The 21,844-nt window shown below is 49.7% G+C and overlaps 1 protein-coding gene across 1 annotated transcript; it reads right to left on the reverse strand.

Annotated features, from left to right (window-relative positions):
- Positions 1-2,389: 2,389 nt before the first annotated feature.
- On the reverse strand, positions 2,390-18,948 carry LOC108931346 (overexpressed in colon carcinoma 1 protein homolog). Its single transcript, XM_018747069.2, has 6 exons — positions 18,610-18,948; positions 14,088-14,112; positions 12,397-12,432; positions 7,498-7,577; positions 3,960-3,996; positions 2,390-3,826 (listed from the first exon to the last, which is right to left on the reverse strand). The coding sequence occupies exons 1-5, from the start codon at positions 18,650-18,652 to the stop codon at positions 3,992-3,994; spliced, it is 189 nt and encodes a 62-aa protein (XP_018602585.1). The 5' UTR covers positions 18,653-18,948; the 3' UTR covers positions 2,390-3,826; positions 3,960-3,991.
- Positions 18,949-21,844: the final 2,896 nt, after the last annotated feature.

Below are 21,844 nucleotides of genomic sequence, written 5' to 3' on the forward strand. Positions count from 1 at the left end.
AAATGTATTTGTGTTTTCTCTGCTGCAAAAGTATAAAGAATGCAATGACAATTTAAATGCTGTCTTTCTAAGGTAAAGAAGACTCGACCAAAGCACCACCCAGGTTAAGGCTTCCACTTGGGTTCGTTATGTGCCGGTCGCTGTGTCCCTGGATGCGTGGATAAGAGCACCCCAAGGTCTCTGAGCAGTCGACAGAGAAAAAAGGGTGGAAGCCGATGGGATTTTGGAGGAATGCGGCCCCCCGTGGTCGATAGCCCCGCCGAGCGCACCCGAGGGTCAGTAATGACTGGCACAAGTTTTAAAAGAGCAGTGTCCGTCATCAACAGCAACGACACCGACACAGGCTATACAAACGACTTTATTGGTCATAAATTGTTATTCCAACAGTGGAATGTTATTAGAACTGAGTGTGTCTCTGACATTTAATCACCATAATCTATGAAAGATTTTGCTCCTCTAGAAAACCTTGCACACGGTGGAAATGCCTTCTGACCAGGACGAGAGCCACTGAGCGATGCCCTCTGAAACTGCCGTCCCGCCCCAGGACCCTGTTCCTGTTATTTAGTGAGGTAAAAAAAAAAATGCGCAAACAATTAAAACAACCAAAAATAAATAAAATTATTTACTTAGTATTTTTTAAAAAATGGAAAAAGCAATGGATGATTCAGTAACAAACCAACTATGAAAGTTTAATTTAAACGGTTTGCTTACATCCCAAGAATATTGGATGTATTGAAAGACAAACGCAACACTTTCCTTTGCTCCTCTCACCTGGGGCTTACTGGGGTAAAAAAAAAAGAGGACTTGAATGACCGAATGCAAAGGACCTGCTCACTCTGAACCGCCACGGAAAACATGGTAATTGTTTTTCGTTCGCAAAGCTCTCATAAGCCGCATGAATGAAATCAGCAAAATTGCCGTTGGGCATAACCAACAAATGTCGAGAAAGGAAAGATGTTGGTCACAGCGTAGTGTTTTAAAGCATTGTGTGTGTGTTTGTGTGTGAGGGAGAGGGGCTGAAGGTTGCGAAATGCTCGCTTGACTATACGGGCCGCTCCGGGACCCCGAATTAAGCTGAAGGAGTTTGCTGGGAAGCACGCTGCTGAAAAAGGCCAATTTTGTCACCCCACCCACACAATCTAGGCCTGGCGACCATCGGCAGCAATGCGGAGACTCGAAACGAGAGAAACCCAAACCATCGCCGAGACTCCAACAAGTGCAAAACATAAGCGCTCTCCAAGACTCCCCAACGGGGTGTCAAAGAAAAATATTCTTTTTTTTTTTTTTTTTTTTTCAAAATCTCAGCCCTTCATGTTGTTTCTTCCAGAGTAAATCCGACGTGAGCCAAATTACGTGATAATGCAACCACACGCAACGCTTTCCCGCGTGATTCTAGTTCATCCAGCAAATCCAGTCTGCTTTCCCTTCGAAGCTTTCCATTAGAAATGTTCTGTATAAAGGAATTCTCTGGTGCTTGCATTGGTTTATCGATGAGATATTCGTATGTTTGCACATGAATGTGTCTGAATAAGAACAAACATCTTCAGAAAAAAAAATTGGTCAAATCCATTGTAATAAAACCATCACTATCCTACCCCAAAGGAGCAGGTGAGTTGCTAGTAGAAATTAAAGATAGAAGAATTATGTAAAATAAATAATCTTTCTTGGTAAAAATAAAGGGGGGCGCAGCAGGTTTGGCCAGGGCCTGCTCTTTGGTGGGTCCGGGGTTCGAGTCCTGCTTGGGTACCTTGCGGTGGACTGGCGTCCCGTCCTGGGTGTGTCCACCCCCCCCCAGCCTTGCGCCCTGTGTTGTCGGGTTAGGCTCCGGCTCACCACGACCCCGCTCGGGACAAGTGCCTTCCAACAATGTGCGTATGGTAAAAATAAGTAAACGCCACCATTAAGATTACCAAGTGTTTTTTGTTAAGAAATAAGTTACAGAACAGTATTGATGGAAGGAGATTAGACACTGAGTGACCCGTTACAGATCACATATATTTTTTTTCCCTGCAAAAGTCACTTCATTAAAGCAGAACACAGAACCTTAGTTTTCTCCACATCTTTCATTGACACAGATAAGTGCACATGTGTGCAGAGGGGAGGGAGGAAAGAGCAGGTAGTGGCAGCAGTTGGACGGACGCCGGGGACTCCGCGGACCCCCCGTGGAGTCAGCGTGCAGGATGACTGAGGTCTGACGGCGGAGCCTCTCCAGCACTTTAAAAGGCCCCTTCCTCCTTGGGGAGCCCTATTTATATGTTCTTCATGGTACAGAATGCGCTCCCATTTACTGTGAAAGACCCAACAAAGCTGGGTTTGAGACCCTTGAGAGCCTCCACAATTCTGCGGCCCTTTCTAGACACCCCCCCCCCCCCACCCACAGCACTGCTATTTTTAATTTCGTCAAGGCTCTGAGATAACGTGACGTTCGTAAAACTAAACAAATTTACACATTCCAAAGGTTCTACCAGAAACAACCGACATCTCGGAAATTGCCGGAAAGGTTTTGGTGGGATGGCTGCTGCATCTTCTGCAGGGTCCATCGAAAATATGACCTTCTTTCTCAGAAAATAACATGAGCACCAAATGAGGGCTGAGACTTAGTTTTTTTCCTTTTTACAAAATTTAAAACGTGAACTTTCGTTTCTACATATATTATTATTTTCTACTGCTCATCTCACAAATATCAAAATAAGGCATCTGAAATCACAAGCAAATACCAACTGGAGGGTGATAAGTTCAAACATATTGCAAAAACACACATCAATAGTGGACCGTAGTAAAGATAAGACACTACCTCTGAACAGACATTAGCGTATTCGGTTATTACCGCGACACACGGGTTCAGCATCAGTCACACAAATTATTCTTCTATAAAGTGTTACAGAAACCTGTCCCTCAAACCCTCAAGCATCAGATTCAGAGCCTTTGGCTAGACGTGAGCACAAAGTGTGTCCCACCCGCTATCGCTGCTTAAAAATCAGGTGGAACACTTTTGTTTGCATGAAGACGCTCAGTAAAAGATAACAGATTATTGTTGTTTTCTTACATATCTGAGGACTTTGTAAAAAGAGTGTGACCTGTGGGCAGCCTCAACCTGTTTTTGGTTTTTCCCGAAGCCTCCCCACCTACTCTGACTCTGCCGTGATGCTGGAGGGTGGTGCGGTTTGCCGATGACCCAGCTAAACAGTTGAGACCCAAAGAAAAAACTGCACTGATTTTTTTTTCTAATCCTTCTTAATAATTAGCCGGTCTGCACTCATCCTCTATATCGTACCCATCCTGGGGTTAAATAGGTCAGTGGCAGGCTTCCATTTTCGCTCGACTCCTAGGGGCACTTTGCGGTCAGTTCTGCTCCGCAAAATTGACCCGTAGGGCTCGGAACTGACATAGCAGGAGAAAATTTGCCACGTACGTTTGGAACGAAAAGGACGCTAAAATGGAAATTAAAGATCGCAATTTCCTCAGATGGCTTTGAGCGCAAAGCGGTTTTTTGCTCCTGAGTGGTAAGTGCCAGGGCACGGCGGAGGTAACGGGCTGACTCCCATGATGCATCGCATGACCACCCGCTAACGTCGTGGCTTCACCTCGGTCGAGCGGTAACGGTCCAGAGATCGAGGTGCAGGTTAAGGTGACGTGCCGCTGCAGTTGCCGGGTGTCCTTTGTTTCAGCGCAGGGCCCGATTGCCGTCGAAAGCCGTCCGTTTTCGCTTTGGGGATCCGGTGAAAGGGTCCGAACCGCTGACTCGTTAATTCTAGCCAAGACCACTGCTCCGCACCATGGGCGGTGCTCGAGAACGCCTGCAGGAAACAGGTTCTGTCCAGGAACACTGCAAAGGTAAAGCGCTGAATGAGCTGAGTACTTCCGGAAAGGTAAATCTAACATCACGCTTCCACATAACCCCCCGCCAACCGCCCCCCCAAGCCCGAGAGACTTAACTCCTAAACAAACTGACAGCATACCTTGTAAATGTGTCCGCTTCACCGTCCCTCCGTTAATCTGCAGAAAAGACAAAGCGGCTCACGTGAGACCACGCGTATTCCTTTTCGTTCATCATTCATTCATTTTTATTCATTTTAATTAGAGGAAAGATTGTTAAAATTAATCATATTTTTCAACTCTCCTCCTTCGACTGCTTTGTGAAGGTTCCGACGCCGCGTTGAGAGCGAACGGCAGAAATGAGGGACAGTGAAAAATATTTAAAAACAGCCTTGCGGACGATATAATAATACCATAATGATACACAGGCCTGTTTTGTTTTTCACTTATGTCCATTAAGGAGTGTTCCTCGGGGAGGGGCGGCACATTAGCACACGCCTCACTTATCCAGGTGTGTGTTTTGCGCAAACACCAGGGGAGCTGGCAGGCATGTGTCTGGGGGATGGGGTAATTGAGATCACTGAGGCTCAGGGGACAAACTGGGATGGGGACACGGAGATCTAGCACTCTTTACCGCAGTTCGTCCAATCAAACAGGCCTGACTCAGCTCCCCTCTGAGAGTGGGGCGTCCCTGCGGTGCTCAGCTCCTTGACCTCACCAATTAGCACTTTGTGGCTCCCGGCTGCCTCCGCAGAGCCCAGAGGACCCCGGGTAAATTGCGGGACGTGCTTCTCCCTCCATCTCCCTCCTTTACCTGGTTTCTCACCACTGTCAGATTCAGCTGGTAGCGAATTGGTTAAAGCTGCTTCCTTTAGACCCATACATTACAGGTTCAAATCCTAGTGGTAGGACTCTAGAGTAAAGTACTTGTCCTAAATTACGCCAGTAAAATCACCCTGCTGTATTAACGGCTAAATAACTGTAGGTGGATTAACATTGTAAGTTGGTTTGGAAAGAAGTGCCAGACAGAAGTAAAAGCACGTCACAGCCTTGCTTCGCTTGACCATGCCGAAGCCTATGGAGCGCAAAAGGCAGGTGACGTATACTCTCAGTGGGCACCATGGTTGTGCAGCAGGTAGTGCTGGTGTCTCGCAGCTCCAGGTTCAAATCCAGCTCTGACTACATGGAGTCTGCATGTTCTAGCCTTGCTTGTACAGGTGCTCTGGTTTCCTCTCACAGTCCAAAGACATGTGTGTCAGGTGAATTAGTGACTATAAATTGCCCCTAGTGTGCATGTGAGACTATCCGTTCAGGATACACCATTGGCTCTGGACCACCGCAACCTCTCCTTGGAGAAACAGTTATCGATAATAGAAGGAGGGAAGATTTTGCCATAATTAACTAATAGTTATTTTTTTCTTTCTGCGGTGTGAAGCAGGTTGTTTTATTTTGTCACCAATTTATTTTTGCCATTATTACAGTACAAAACAGCTTACACTTTGGAGCTGTTACAGCTACAGGTTCTCCTCGACTCATTCACAGCAAGCACCTTCCTCAAAGGTCTTACAGCAGGGCATCCCCAGCACTCAGACCAGCAATGTTCTAGTATAACATACTGCATTGCGGCGACCAAAGGAGCACGGGGGGGGAGGGAGCAATTACTCGTTGTTTAACAAGCCCCACGTGGCCGCCTGGTGGACTCGTATCTGTTTGTGTTGTTCTGCCTGCTGCTGTCTAATATCTCCTGGGACCATTGCATAATCCACAGCCGACAAAAGTAAATCAATTAGCTATCGCGTCCACGGTCTATTCTGGGATGTTTATCGAGGGATTCAATCTATGCAGCGCATGGGAACCAGTCCAAGACACAGGGTTGTTTCTGGAACCAGTAGGAGCAAAGAAAATATTTTTTCCCCTTTGTAGACGCACATTAAAAATGACAGCGTTCTAACACATAGCATCCGAAAAGGTGGGCGGTCATCATTACAGCTTCGCTAGGGTTTCGCTGTGAGTTGTCCAAAACATGCTGTTGGACTGATGTACATTTCCAGCCGAGACACTGGAGCCACTTCTCCCCGGTAACAAACATGGTAAAACTTTGGCGATTAAACTACACCTTCAGCACATTACGAGGCCCAGAGGAAGCGATCACATTTCTGCCAGCACGATGAGCCGGTTTTCTCTACATTTGTTCGTTCCGGGGGAGGCAACCGTGTCTGACAGGGAGGAGGTGAGCAGGTCATGTGAGTAGGATGCAAACAGGATGGAGTGGACAATTAACAGATAGACTTCATACACAGGTTATAATATTGCTAAATAGTTGCTGGAATTCAATCCAAAACTGAGGTTTATAGCAGCTAACTACCAGTGGAGCTGTGTATGAATATGGGGGGTAACACATTAGGCTTGGCTGAACTTGGTGGGACAGGTTGTTACCCCGTTGCAGTCACATTACTGAAACTCAAGCTCAAGGGATGTGACCTCAAATCTGAGTAGAGGTTACATGTTATTACTGCTCAGATCATTCACTTCCCATGGTTAGTGGTTACTTGTGCTGACAGGTAAATAATTGTAGGAGACTCACTGTTGTAAGTTGCTAAATGAGTAAATATAATATAGTCACATGTCCTGTGTTGCCGGGTAGGCTCCGGTTCCCCGCGACCCCGTATGGGACAAGCGGTTCTGAAAATGTGTGTGTGTGTGTGTGTGTGTGTGTGTGTGTGTGTGTGTGTATCTTGGGGTAGGGGGTGCAGCGGGTTTGGCCGGGTCCTGCTCTGTGGTGGATGTGGGGTTCGAGTCCCTCTCGGGGTGCCTTGTGGTGGACTGGCGTCCCGTCCTGGGTGTGTCCCCTCCCTCTCCAGCCCTGTGCCCTGTGTTGCCGGGTTAGGCTCCGGGTTGCTGTGACCCTGCTCGGGACATGTGTGTGTGTGTGTGTGTGTGTGTGTGTGTGTGTGTGTGTGTGTGTATATGTCGAGGCCCATGATGTCTGCTGGGAAGCTGTGATCATAGGCCTCTGTGACCATGGAGGCTATCTCCTTGGAAGCTGATCCAAGGATACCATCCTCACACTGCAAACAGAGGGAAGAGTAGGCATCCCACCATCCCTCCCCAAGGTATTTTCTGAATGTTGTCCCAGCAAAAGTCATGCAGCTTTTCAATTTTTACTGCACCGGTTTCAAAAATCAATACACTGTTCACACTACAAACAGGAATTAATTTGAGGGATGTTGTTCCATAACTGGAAGTTGCAGGGGGTCAGGTGTCCTGTGGTTCTGTCTTTTGAGGGCCATTCTCACCACAAAATGAATGTGAAAGTACCATAACACATCGCCAGCCAAACCGATAATACACACACACACACACACACACACACACACACACACACACACACACACACACTGCCTGAAACCACTTGTCCCGAGCAGGGTCGCGGTGTACCGGAGCCTAACCCGGCAACACAGGGCACAAGGCTGGAGGGGGAGGGGACACACCCAGGACGGGATGCCAGTTCGACGCAAGGCACCCCAAGCGGAACTCGAACCCCAGACCCAGCCCAACCTGCTGCACCACCGCACCCCCGGCAAACCGATACCAATCAGTCGCAGACTCAGAGAGAGAAAGTTGTTATGATGAGCAGTGCAAATGTTGATGATGGCAGGGGAATCAGCGTGTTGCTCTTACCTTTGCTCGTGGACTTGGACTGGCCCGCAGTGACGGTGCTCAAGTCGGCTGGCAGGCCCACATATACCCCGCCGTAATTCCTGGCGCAGCATGAGGTCAATTCGAGGACCCGACAGGAGACATGTAGGTCAGGGAAGTCAGACACAAACAAAGACAGAGATGAGTATATATTTTTTCTGTTATATTGTTCATTCATTTTCACTAACTGCTTGTCCTGTCTGGACCTCATCCTGCACTCACTGGGCACAATGCTGGCAGGGCAAACCTCTGGAACAGGACATCAGTAAATCACAGGACAGCCACACACACTCAGGGCAATTTAGCGTCACCAATTCACCTGAACTGTATGTCTTTGGACTGTGAGAGGAAACCAGAGCATCTGGAGGAAACCCACACAGACAGGGGAAGAACATGCAAACTCCACACAGATTACATTTACATTTACTTATTTAGCAGACTTTTCTCCAAAGCAACTTCCAATTAACTCTATGTGTTATCAGCCCACACACCTTATCCACCAAGGTGATTTACACTGCTAAATACACTACTTACACTGGGTCATTCATCCATACATCAGTGGAACACACTCTCTGTCACTCACACACTATGGAGGAACCTGAGCAGCATGTCCTTTGACTGTGGGAAGAAACCAGAGCACCTGGAGGAAACCCATGCAGACACAGGGAGAACATGCAAACTCCACACAGACTGAGTGGGGATCAAACCCATGTCCTCTTGTACCACCCAGGTGCTGTGACAACAGTGCTACTTGCTGTGTCACCTTTTATATTATATTATCCATCCATCCATCTTCCTCCGCTATCCGGGGCCGGGTCGTGGGGGCAGCAGTCCGAGCAGAGTCCTCCAGACTTCCCTCTCCCCGCACACCTCCTCCAGTTCCCCTGGGGAAACCCAAGGCGTTCCCAGGCCATCCGGGAGACATAGTCTCTCCAACGTGTCCTGAGTCTGCCCCGAGGCCTCCTCCCAGTGGGACATGCCCGGAACACCTCCCCAGGGAGGCGTCCAGGAGGCATCCGGAACAGATGTCCGAGCCACCTCAACTGGCTCCTCTCGATGCGGAGGAGCAGCGGCTCTACTCCGAGCTCCTCCCGGGTGACTGAGCTCCTCACCCTATCCCTAAGGGTGCGCCCAGCCACTCTGCGGAGGAAACTCATTTCTGCCACTTGTATCTGCAATCTCATTCTTTCGGTCATGATCCAGAGCTCATGACCATAGGTGAGGGTAGGAACGTAGATCGACCGGTAAATTGAGAGCTTCGCCTTACGGCTCAGCTCCCTCTTCACCACAACAGACCGGTACAATGACCTCATTACTGCAGACGCCACACCGATCCGTCCGTCAACCTGCCGCTCTATTTTTCCCTCACTCGTGAACAAGACCCCGAGATACTTAAACTCCTCCACTTGAGGGAGCAACTCCCCCCTAACCCGGAGGGGGCAATCCACCTTTTTCCGACTGAGAACCATGGCCTCGGATTTGGAGGTGTTGATTCTCATCCCCGCCTCTTCGCACTCAGTTGCAAACCTCCCCAGTGCACGCTGCAAGTCTTGACTTGATGATGCCAACAGGACCACATCGTCCGCAAAAAGCAGAGACGAGATCTTGCGGCCACCAAAACAGACACCCTCCGTTCCCTGACTGCGCCTAGAAATTCTGTCCATGAAGATAATGAACAGAATCGGTGACAAAGGGCAGCCCTGGCGGAGTCCAACATGCACCGGGAACAGGTCTGACTTACTGCCGGCAATGCGAACCAAGCTCCTGCTCCGGTCATACAGGGAACGAACAGCTCGTAGCAGCAAGCCCCGAACCCCATAATCCCGAAGTACCTCCCACAGGATGCCACGAGGGACACGGTCGAATGCCTTCTCCAGGTCCACAAAACACATATGGACTGGTTGGGCAAACTCCCACGAACCCTCCAACACCCTAGTGAGGGTATAGAGCTGGTCTAGTGTTCCACGGCCAGGGCGAAAACCGCATTGCTCCTCCTGAATCCGAAGTTCGACTATCGGTCGGATTCTCCTTTCCAGTACCCTGGCATAGACTTTCCCAGGGAGGCTAAGGAGTGTGATCCCCGTATAGTTGGAACACAATCTCCGGTCCCCCTTCTTAAAAAGAGGGACCCCCACCCCGGTCTGCCAGTCCAGAGGCACCGTTCCCAAGCTCCACGCAATGCTGCAAAGGCATGTCAGCCAAGACAGCCCCACAACATCCAGAGACTTGAGAAACTCGGGGCGGATCTCATCCACCCCCGGAGCCTTGCCACCGAGGAGTTTTTTGACTACCTCAGCAACTTCAGCCAGGGTAATGGACGAGTCCCCCTCCGAGTTCCTGGCCTCAGCTTCCTCTACGGAAGGCGTGTCGGAGGGATTGAGGAGATCCTCAAAGTACTCCTTCCACCGCCTGAGGACATTCTCAGCTGAGGTCAGCAGCGCACCACTTCCACTGTAAACAGTGTTTGTGGAACACCGCTTCCCCCCTCTGAGTTGCCGGACGGTTTGCCAGAATCTCTTTGAGGCCGACCGAAAGTCTTCTTCCATGGCCTCACCGAACTCCTCCCAAGCCCGAGTTTTTGCAGCAGCGACTGCCAGAGCCGCGTTCCGTTTGGCCCGTCGGTACCTGTCAGCTGTTTCAGGGGTCCCATGAGCCAGCCAGGTCCGATAGAACTCCTTCTTCAGCTTGACAGCATCCCTTACCTCCGGTGTCCACCACCGTGTTCGGGGATTGCCGCCGCGACAGGCGCCGGAGACCTTACGGCCGCAGCTCCGAACCGCCGCCCCGACAATGGAGGAGTGGAACATAGTCCATTCAGACTCAATGTCCCCCACCTCCCTCGGGACCTGGTTGAAGCTCTGTCGGAGGTGGGAGTTGAAGACCTCTCTGACAGGGGCCTCTGCCAAACGTTCCCAACAGACCCTCACTATGCGTTTGGGCCTGCCGGGTCTGTCCAGCTTTTTCCCCCGCCATCGAATCCAACTCACCACCAGGTGGTGATCAGTTGACAGCTCAGCCCCTCTCTTCACCCGAGTGTCCAAGACATATGGCCGAAGATCAGAAGAAATGACTACAAAGTCGATCATCGACCTCCGACCTAGGGTGTCCTGGTGCCAAGTGCACTGATGGACACCCTTATGCATGAACATGGTGTTTGTTATGGATAAACCGTGACTAGCATAGAAATCCAATAATAACTCACCGCTCGGGTTCAGATCAGGGAGGCCGTTCCTCCCAATCACGCCCCTCCAGGTATCACTGTCACTGCCCACGTGGGCGTTAAAGTCCCCCAGTAGAACGACAGAGTCCCCAGTGGGAGCGCTTTCCAGCACGCCCTCCAGGGACTCTAAAAAGGCCGGGTACTCTACACTGCCGCTAGGCGCATAAGCACAAACGACAGTGAGAGACCGTTCCCTGACCCGAAGGCGCAGGGAGATGACCCTCTCATTCACCGGGGTAGACTCCAACACATGGGGGCTAAACTGGGGGGCTATTAATAAGCCCACACCTGCCCGCCGCCTCTCACCTTGGGCAACGCCAGAATAGTGGAGAGTCCACCCTTGGACGAGAAGAGTGGTTCCAGAACCCAAGCTGTGAGTGGAAGTGAGCCCGACTATATCTAGACGGTATCTCTCAACTTCCTGCACCAGCTCAGGCTCCTTCCCCGCCAGTGAGGTGACATTCCAAGTCCCAAAAATCAGAGTTGGTGCCCGAGGTTTGGGTCGGCCAGGCACTCGGCTCCGACCACCGCCCAAATCACAATGCACCGACCCCTTACGGTCTCTCCGGCAGGTGTTGAGCCCACCAAAGATATGATATATTATATTATATGATAGTATATTATATAGGGGGTGCGGTGGCGTAGCGGGTTGAACGAGGTCCTGCTCTCTAGTGGGTCTGGGGTTCGAGTCCCGCTTGGGGTGCCTTGTGCCGGACTGGCGTCCTGTCCTGGGTGTGTCCCCTCCCCCTCCGGCCTTACGCCCTGCGTTACCGGGTAGGCTCCGGTTCCCTGCATAGGACAAGCGGTTCAGAAAGTGTGTGTGTGTGTGTGTGTGTGTGTGTGTGTGTATATTATATTATATATGATACTTTGAGAAAAAATTCTTGTCCATAATATTTTGTTCTGCCATTGCTGTAACAATACAAGTGCATAAATTTTTTCGTGCTAAGAAAGCAGACTGAAACAGATAAAAAAAAATTCATTGATGGGAGCAAACGGGATGCCGGGAGAAGTGAGACAACAGGGTTCTAAAAACCACTGTCACTTCACTGGGACCTCTGCTTCTCTGGGGGGGTTCACACTGTTTTGTTATCACAGACAAGGCAATGAGTTCCTGAACACTCCAGGTCGTGTTTGTTCACATCCTGCACTCACACCCCTTGCAGAAGAAGGGATGATGGACCACTTCCAAACCTTCCCTAATCCTGTAAACCATGTTCACCCCCTGACCCTACAAAACACTTTTCACCTTCACATAGCTTTAAGCCAAGGTAAGGTGTCTGTTGGACACACACACACACACACACACACACACACACACACACACGGAAAAGTGGCTTACCTTCATGGCAACCCAGCCAATAACAATGTGCAAAATAAATCAGTTTTTTTCTCTACTGAATCTTTATGGAACAGCAATACGTTATGGTAAACCACCTATGAATACATTACATTTTGATATATATTTTTATGGTACTTTCCTCATACTTCCTAAACCTTTCAGTTTTTTTTCACTGTACTTACAGTATGGTAAAATTATACATTTTATTAACAATAGAACGCCTCGTTTGATCTGAAACCGGTCCAGCGCAGGACATCCGAGCTCACCTGTGCGAGCTTCTCACTTCTAAAAACGTTTTGGTTTGAGAAATGCCACATACCTTCGTTTCTCGTCGTCTGGGGAGAGTTCATCTGTCCTGTCGGAGCACAAAGACACGCTTGATCAGTCGAGACCCTCCCCTGCCTTACCCCTGGCACGCACCTTGCGATAGAACATTCCGGAAACAGGCCTAACGCAGCTCTGAACTACCTGAACCCAATGAAACAAAGACTGTGTTCTTGTTCCATCACTTCCATTGCTGACCTGCTGCCTGGCCACTGAATCAGCATGTGTGTTTGTTCTGTTAGTTTTGAAGTGAACGTGAAGGACGACCGCATTTCAGCATCACAGCACTCGATGCGCTCCTTGATCGACGAGTGGGCGGGTGCTTTCATTCGCTGTCAGCGGGCCTCACCGGAGTGTTTTGGTTTCAAGGATACGGCGACGATTACCTTCCTTCGCTGTCCCGAGAGCAGCGTGCGAAAGAAAGACACATGTCAGCAGAGCGGGAGAGAACGCGGTCCAAAGCGACCGCAGAGATTGCAGCATCTTACAAGGGGGTGAAAAGAGGGCGGACCCCCTGCTGGTGAGGAGACGAGCGCTCGGACATGGTGTGTGCAGGGCTGGGTTCTCGCAGGCGTGGGATCAGCACCACCTGCGGCCCGCTGAGAAGACGCTGAGATGTTTACCTGCGGACACGTTTACTCCCTGATACCGGAAACTGCTGTTGAAAGAGCAGCTCCTCCCACCCACTCACGCACCCACTCACACAGCACCAGAGGACCTTGTTGATTGACAACCTGGCCTGGTTCACGTCAGGAAGGACAATGACCTCCCCTGCTAACATTTACAACCCGGCCCCTTTATTACAACCCAGCGGGCCTGGGAAAAAAGTCACATGTCCCCAAACACAGAAGGTCGTCACGGTAACGCTGATGATCGACAGCCTGCTGACGGTTTGTCAGGACGATTGGCTATGTTTGAGCTGTTAGAGCCCATGCAGTCCGGCGGCGACAGCGGTGGGGTCAAGGAACATGTCAGGTACAGAGACAGCACTGATGAACTTAGGGGGCAACACGCCTTTTACGCGCCATCATCCATCTACCGATGCAGGGGACAAAATGCAAGGATAATTTCTATTTCTAACATTAACTTACTTTAAAATTGTACCTATTTATACAGGTGGATATTTTACAGGCGCGCTGCTTGGGTCACTGGGTAGCTAATATTTAACTCCATCACCTTTTAATGTGAAGGTTGCTGGTTTGAGTCCCATTCCTGCCGTAGTACCCTTGATGACCCTTAATTACGCTTACCATTAATGTATACTGTAGGAACACCCTGCCCTATAAATGGGAAACAGTGCAAATTTCATTATCTATCATTTTAAGGTGCCCTGGACAAAGGTGTCCATTAAATAAAGAAGAGTGATTTAATATAAAGTGTATGCTAAAACAGAATAAAAATTTCAAAGGGAACAAAACCTAATAATAACCCTTGCCTGCGTTATACAATGTCATCTTTGTAATACTACACTGGGAGATGGTGGTCATGTGGTAGAAATTGACATGAGGTGAGATGGATGTGGGGTTTGTGTTCTGGGGTCGGAAACGCCACCAAGGACGTTCAGCGACGAAGCGATGAGGATTGATGACTATGCCGCGCTCACAAGCAAGCTGCAGCAGTGCGGAGAGCAACCTCAACATTTTCAGGCCATGGAGACATTTCAAAGACCCTCCTCGACATACTTACACGTCCTTCGAAACGTCAGCGGGACCTGCAGAGGAGGAACAACAAAGTCCCATGAACAGAGTATGACCTCAGACTGACAAATTACACCACAAGTGGACTTATAGGTCAAAACTCCCTTTAGATTACATGAGCCCCATGGATATAGAGTATAAACAATTAACATGCATGAGTGCTATGCTGTAATACCCCCCCCCATACACACACACACACACACACACACACACACACACACACCACCCAAGCGGGGTCACGGTGAGCCGGAGCCTAACCCAGCAACACAGGGTGCAAGGCTGGAGGGGGAGGGGACACACCCAGGACAGGACACCAGTCCATTGCCAGGCACTCCAAGCAGGACTTGAACCCCAGACCCACCAGAGAGCAGGCACAGGTCAAACCTGTTGTGCCACCACACCCCTTCCTAAAATAATACCAATATCAAATAATAATAATAATAATATACATATAAATACAGTGTTGTGTTATATTTCTTTGTTGTACTATTGTTTTCACTTTGATTTCTAAATCTGTTGAATTTCCTTTCCTTTTCATTTTTTCAACCCCTGAACACTCACTTTTTTACTTGGTATTTTAAAAACAGGAAGAGCTGGTAGTGTGGTGGTTAAAACTCTTGCCTTTGGCCCCCAAGATTGCATGTTTGAATCCCACCTCCAACTGTAGTACCCTTGATCAAGGTACTTATCCTAAATTACTCCAGTAAAATTACCCAGCTGTATAAATGGGTAAATAATTGTAAGTAGATTAGTGTTGTAAGTTGCTTTGGGGGAAAAAGCATCAGCTAAATGAATAATTAACAATCAACTTGAAGAGAACTGTCAACTAAGTTTTGAAAACAAAGCACAATCACTGCTGGACACCCAAACACCAACCAGTACCCAAGGTATGACAAACAGCTGATGCTACGGTATAACAGATGGAGCGCCCGTCCTTCAACGTTATGACCAAACTTCGGGACACAGAAGTCTTATAATAAGGTTGATGGGATGCCCGTCGTCACTATGGGTGGTTACAGGTGACATATGTCCTAAGTGGAGGACCACCTCTATGCACTGGGTAGATGCTTTTCTCCACAGCGCAAATGAACTTGGAACTTCATGTAGTCAGCATGGCCTATGATAGATAAAATAATGTTGGTTTTTATATATATCTCATTATATGTTTGCAGACTGCACACAGGGTCTCCATCACCCTTTGCCTCCAGTTTCACACACACTTGGTCCATCCACTTGGTCAGAAAGGAGAAGATACTGCTGCTCCTCGAGAGGCTCAAATCTGCTCTTACACATTCAGGCAGCTTTGTGAAGTGCGGCGACTGTGAGGGTGATGCCTGTGCCCAAAACGTGACGAGGCAGATCTCATATTTAGGGATGTGGGGTTCCCCCCCAGGATTTTCGAGCCGCTGTCTGCGTGCGCCGCGGTTCCCCCTGCCCTCATGCAGCCATCCAGATGCATCATCCACTCACCAGGAATGAGTCACCCTCCCAGACGCCTCCCCTGTCTGCCTGCATGTGTGCATGCGGCTCCCTGTGTGTGTGTGCGTGTGTGCGTGCGTGCGTGCGTGCATGCGTGCGTGCGTGTGTGTGTGTGTGTGTGTGTGTGCACCATCCCCGCAGGAACAATTTTCTTCTACCGGTCTGGGAAAATGAGACCCCATGGAGCTATCTTTTATCTGCACTTCCTTGGGCCCCGTAGCCTCGGAGACGTCACAGCGTGACCGACGAGCGCCATGGACGATGCTATCAATTACCATAACAAAAAAAGATGAACTGAACCCATGAGTTCCAGGAAATTTGTCACGCTGTGACATACAGGAAGCCATCATGCTAACATATTGTCTCCTATGGCAATACATGAAGCTCAAACACACACACACACATTTTCAGAACCGCTTGTCCTATATGGGGTCACGGGGGAACCGGAGCCTACCCGGTAACACAGGGCGTAAGGCCAGAGGGGGAGGGGACACACCCAGGACAGGACGCCAGTCCGTCACAAGGCACCCCAAGCGGGACTCGAACCCCAGACTCACTGGAGAGTAGGACTGTGGTCCAACCCACTGCGCCACCGCACCCCCGAAGCTCAAACAACTGAGGACAAATCAATCCAGGGATTCACACACACACACACTTTCTGAACCGCTTGTCCTATATGGGGTCACGGGAAACCAGAGCCTAACCCGGCAACACAGGGCATAAGGCTGGAGGGGGAGGGGACACACCCAGGACGGGACGCCAGTCCATCGCAAGGCACCCCAAGTGGGACTTGAACTGCAGACCCACCGGAGAGCAGGACCTGGTCCAACCCACTGCGCCACCACACCCCCATTCTAGGAATTCAAAAAACTGTCAAAACCTGCAGTGGATATTACAGTTTGTAATGTGCATTATGGGAGGTGCGGGAGGTAGCGCCTCTGTCTCACAATGCCCGGGCTCTGTGTCATTTTTAATGTTCTCCTTGTGTTTGATATTCTTCCAGACTGTGCTCCGGTTTCCTCCCACAGTCCAAAGAAATGTGTTTCAGGGGACTTGGTGACTCTACATAAACGTTAGCGCTTGTATGTGTGTGAGCGAAGGAGCGTGTGTAGCTGCCCTGTGATGTACCGGTGTCTCACACCCTATAGTTCCGGGATAGGCTCTGGACCACATTGACCCTGCAGTGGACAAGTTATTCTAAATAATGAATAAATGAAGTGCGTGTTACTCTACAGTTGAATCTGTATTTCAGTTTATTTACTTTACTCTGCTTTACCTCCTTGGAGGTGTGTGCCGGACACCCGTTCCGACGCACGGTTAGAACAACCGCCGGATGTGCCGAGCCGCCCGTTCAGCTGCAGTTTGTTTACCCTGTACTCTTACCCTGCCTGTGGCTAAAACACAGGCTCCTTGAAGAGCCTGTGGCCGTCAGATGGACCGCTGGGGGTCCCCAGCAGGAGGCTTCCCACTCAAACTGAGAGCCAGACATCAGAAAAAGATCTGGGGAGCTGGCAGGCTGCTCAAAGAGATATCCCGCTGAACCGATTTAATGAACTCTGAAACAGTCCACGTGGTCCTTGGCGTTTGAACGTACAAAGACACATTGTAACGAAAGTCCAGTTGAACTCAGGAAGACCCCCTTCCATCAGGGCTGCCGACTCCCGGGGGGCTTTCACCTTGAGTTCACCCGGTGTGAGATGCCCAGTGTCCTGCCATGGATGACCACGCCTGGTGATGGACACCCATTAATTGAGAAAATGTCCCCGGTTGAGACTCCTGTCCAGGTCTCAGAGAGCGCAAATCAAGGTCGCAGCCCGGTCTGCTGGCACCGCGACACCATCGCACAGCCCTTTCTGCTGACTGGCTCCACCGTGAATATTTACGACGACATTCTGCCGGTCGCCCTCGCTGGCGAAACCACCTGCTGTAAGAATGGATGTAAAAGCAAAGCCACAACACCTCTGGGGCAACATCGATCAGCATCATTGTTCGTTATTGATCAGCGATCGGCACCCGGCGCTGACAGGGGCACTGCACGGTCAGGGTGATTCTGAGGCAGTGTCTTCGGGCAGGACGGAATACCGAACATCCCGTACACCTGAGAACACACTGTAGTTATATGTGGAAAAATCAAAAATGAAATATGAGACACAATTTTGCATTATGGAGTCAGGCAACAGAGCACCAGATCTGCATTTTCCAAACACCAAACGCAGGTGCCCCTCTCATCGCTCCTGTGTTTACGGTCCTGCTCTCTCAATAACGGTCTTTGTGGAGCCTATACTAAAATGTCCCCTATAGTTGATATCTGACCCCCAGCAAGGGACAAAGGGCCCAGAGGAGCACCGGAGGATCGGCCAATGAGCTGTGGCCCGAGGAAGGTGTCGGTCCTGAGAACTCCAGCCCCCTGTTAAAAGGTGAGCTTTTAAGCTTTGCTCCGCTTTTAAGCAAACACAGCTCTGGCACTGGAACAACGTCCAGCTGCACCTCCCGGAAACTCTGTCCAAGCGGGGACAACTTGTTTATACAGCGGGATGGTGGAGGTAAACATGACCTTTCTCCAAAAGATTTAAAACGACCTTTTTTAAAAAAAAAAAAAAAACCCAGATTTTCTGCCCACCCAGTGAACGGTGGTGGACATCGGTGCTCTGCCCATCGCTCCCTACAGCTATCTGGTGAACTGACCGCAGTCGAAATCCCAGCGGGTCCAGGCTACACGCGGTGGAGGCAAAAACTGGGCCCATGTGATGAAGCAGCTCCTGGTGGTGGGGCGTTTGAATGAGCGGAAGGTTCCGGCAACTCTCTGCCACGCGCACTGGGGGGCCAATCCCTGAGCTACGGCGCATTCCACCACTGCCCGGTCCGCCGTGACACCCCGCGACATCCCTGCTCTCGGATCATCCGCGCTCTGACACACACGCACACACACCAGTGAGAGACTCTGCCCGGGACAGGCCTGCGCACACACACAAACTAACAAAAAAAGCAAACAAACAAGCAAACAAGGATGTAGAAGTAGCAAGTGCACTCACCTCCCCCCGAGGTGCTGGTGGCTGAGGAATTTCCACAACCCATGTCGCACGGACGCAGCTGTCGGTCGACCAAGGGAGAGAGAGCGGGGGGGTGCGGGGAGAGAGGGAGCGTAAAAGGCACAGAGGAAAAGGGAGGAGAGAGAGAAGGGGAGAAGGTGGAAGGGGATGGGGGTGGAGACAGGGAGGGATGGAGCGGTCTAGAGACAAACGTCCAATATCTGTGTCCCGCCGCTTCCCTGGCCGCGGTCTTCCCTGCGTACCTCCTCTCTCGTGCCGGAGCAGCGTGTGAATGGGAAAGGATGGAGCCGGGCACTTATAGAGAGAGGAGGAGACAGAGGCAAAGAGAGGGAGCGGGAGAGATGCTCTGCCCCTACATACGTAATCCTCTCCTCCACCCTAACGGGGTTGCCCTGGCAACGGGGGAGCGAGTAAGGGAGGGGTCCACACAGCCAATGGCTGGCATCCAGCTGTATAAGGAAGATGAGATGCATTCGCAGGGCATCCTCGCACCAGCGCGGGTGGACCGCGCTCCCGAAACTCCGGGCGCGGCGACACGCCCGTCGGCATGAAGAGTCGTCGTGAGTCTGACGTCCACAGCTTTGTCTCCATGAACTCAGAATGAAGCGGCCCGACAATGTGACCAATACAGTAATAAGAACAAGACTGCTGCGCCGTTCATGGTGTGATACTTCTGAACCGGTGCTACTAAAATGGAAGCCAAGGGATCTTTGCGTGAAATCAAAAATCAGAGCGCAAACAGCTCAGTTTCTGAGGCCCATCCATCAGAGGAAACTCAGTTCGTTGACATTTATTTGTTTAGCTGATGCGTTTCTCCTAAACAGCTTTTAGCCATTTGCTCATTTATGCAACTGGGCAATTTAGGGTAAGTACCTTGACCATGGGTATTGGATCAGGAGGTGGGATTTGATCCTGCATCCTGCAGGATCAAAGGTGACAGCTGTAAACACTACGCAACCTGGTGTCCCGTCAGTATGCAGACTACATTTGTGGTCATAGCAGTGCCCTGGCTACAGCTGATGGCAAACAAGAAGGGTCTGACTGCAAATTAGAGATGCCCCCACACTGTGACATCCCCCAGCTCTGTCCCCAAGGGGGGCTTCCTCCCCAACACCTGGATGGAAAGACCTGTAATCAGGACCAGGGATACAAGGGAAGGGCTTGGAACTAGTCACAACCTGCTACCGCTGTTGGGTCACATCTCCTCGAGCCCTGTGTGCAGTCCTAGTCTACAGTGGTGTGTCTTATTTCTGAACCCACACGGAGCTCTTGTTCCTGGACTTTTACCGTCAGTGTGAATAGACTATGCTCGGACCTGTGTCCCTCACTGGGTAATTTTTACTGTAGCAATTTAGAGTAAGTACCTCGCTCAAAGGTAGCTTAGCAGTAAGTGATTTTTATTTGAGTTACTGTGAAAAAGCTATTAAAGCACAATATGCATTATAAATATTTTAAATCCCGTAGCATTACGGTAATGAGATTTTCTTTGGTGAAAAGTACGATCTACTTTAAAAATCATTTTTTTATTTCTAAAAACATGAAGCTATAAGTGTTTTGTTTTTAAAAGTGGAGTTGAGGACTGGTAGCTCGTCTAAGGACAGGTCGCTGAAATCCCGGCAGATGCTATTTATTCCGGGCTTAGGTGTGACCCATCGGTGGTGGTCAGAGGGCCTCGTTGGGAATGAGTCCCAGTGAAGAGAGATGCTGGGACAGAGTGCATTATGGACAAGGTGTCCCACCTCGAGGAGCAGGGGATGGGTGACTCGCCGCCCAATCTGAGACAGCGCTGGAGGTGTGGATTTTGTGATACAAAGTGGAATCCCGAACGTGAACCTCCAGCAAGGTGCACGGGACGGGGAGATGGCGGGGGTGGGCGGGCATGTTTCCACCTCCTCCGTCAGTGTCATGGGCACAACTGCAGCTCGGAGCAGAAACAAGACCTTGGACTCAAGATTCATTTCATAGCCCAAGGGCCTTGAGCTCCTTAAATGCCCAGACATTATTTTACTCCAAGTCAGGCCGTTTTCAGCAAGAGCCGCAAAGGACAAAAAATATCTAATTACACTTCCACAACGTGCTGATTTGGTGACTTTCTTAATGCACACATTTCATGGTAAATGGATTACTGTGGGGTGCTTTCAATTCATCCATTTACTCTAATTTGATTAAAAGAGATCTGTTCATGCTCCTCTCAGTGAGAATATAAATCCCACATCTACTAATCCCCAGATCTAATAGGTGGTAATATAGCCATAACATTGTCATATAGCCATGAGTACATTTACACCGCGTGAACAGTTCAAGCGCTGTGTTTGCGGGAGAAAATGTATGTGGTTTTACACGGTTCTTTCAGGTGATTCATTCGCAATCATACGTGACAGCGTTGATGAGCCCGTTGCAGTTCTTCACGTTGACATGGGGCGGCGCTATTGTCACGCAATCGGCAGCTGTAATTCATCTGCCAGCAGGTCTCGCGCTTGAGAAGATCCCCGCGATCATGCGTTGTGCCTTGCTGTCTGACCATATTTCTCTTAAAGACATTTTTACTCCACAGACACGTCATTGAATAAAACACAAATATTTAGATTAGTGTTTTTATTTAAAGTGATTGTCCTGTGCGATTATAGGTGCTTTTCAATAAGGTGCTTTCCTGTAAAATGCAACAGTATTCGCTTTCTACAGCAAATCTGATTCATTCATTGCCCCGATGTCTCAGTTCATCATCTGTTTTCTGCACAACTTAGGTCTGGACTGACAGCGTATCCAAAATGTTTGTATTCCCGAATAATTTATCCCTGTATTAGAAATTAGCCAAACCGAATATACACATACACACACATTTTCTGAACCGCTTGTCCCATACGGGGTCGCAGGGAACCAGAGCCTAACCCGGCAACTCAGGGCGTAAGGGGGAAGGGACACACCCAGGACGGGACCCCAGTCCATCGCAAGGCACCCCAAGTGGGACTCGAACCCCAGACCCACTAGAGAGGAGGACCCGGTCCAACCCACTGCGCCAACCGAATATAAAGCATCCTCAAACAAACAAATATTTTGCGGACTTTTCCGATCTTTATTGTGTCACATCGGTCCGCATTACCGCTGTTTTCAATTATTTTCTGGAAAAATGTTGCCCGCTATGCGGTTTCACTACACACGCAGTACTTAGTGTAAACCACCATCGCACACATTTCATTGTATTAATTATCCTTGAAAT

Source organism: Scleropages formosus, chromosome 2 (assembly GCF_900964775.1).
Source record: "Scleropages formosus chromosome 2, fSclFor1.1, whole genome shotgun sequence".
NCBI classification, from domain to species: domain Eukaryota; kingdom Metazoa; phylum Chordata; class Actinopteri; order Osteoglossiformes; family Osteoglossidae; genus Scleropages; species Scleropages formosus.

What these genes read in the sequence shown, in the direction of transcription:
- LOC108931346 (XM_018747069.2), bottom strand. Translation starts at nt 18,652, where the DNA reads ATGGGTTGTGGAAATTCCTCAGCCACCAGCACCTCGGGGGGAG. An exon ending in CACCAGCACCTCGGGGGGAG is followed by an intron (nt 14,113 to 18,609) that starts GTGAGTGCACTT and finishes CCTCCTCTGCAG; the next exon opens with GTCCCGCTGACGTTTCGAAG. An exon ending in GCTGACGTTTCGAAGGACGT is followed by an intron (nt 12,433 to 14,087) that starts GTAAGTATGTCG and finishes GTGCTCCGACAG; the next exon opens with GACAGATGAACTCTCCCCAG.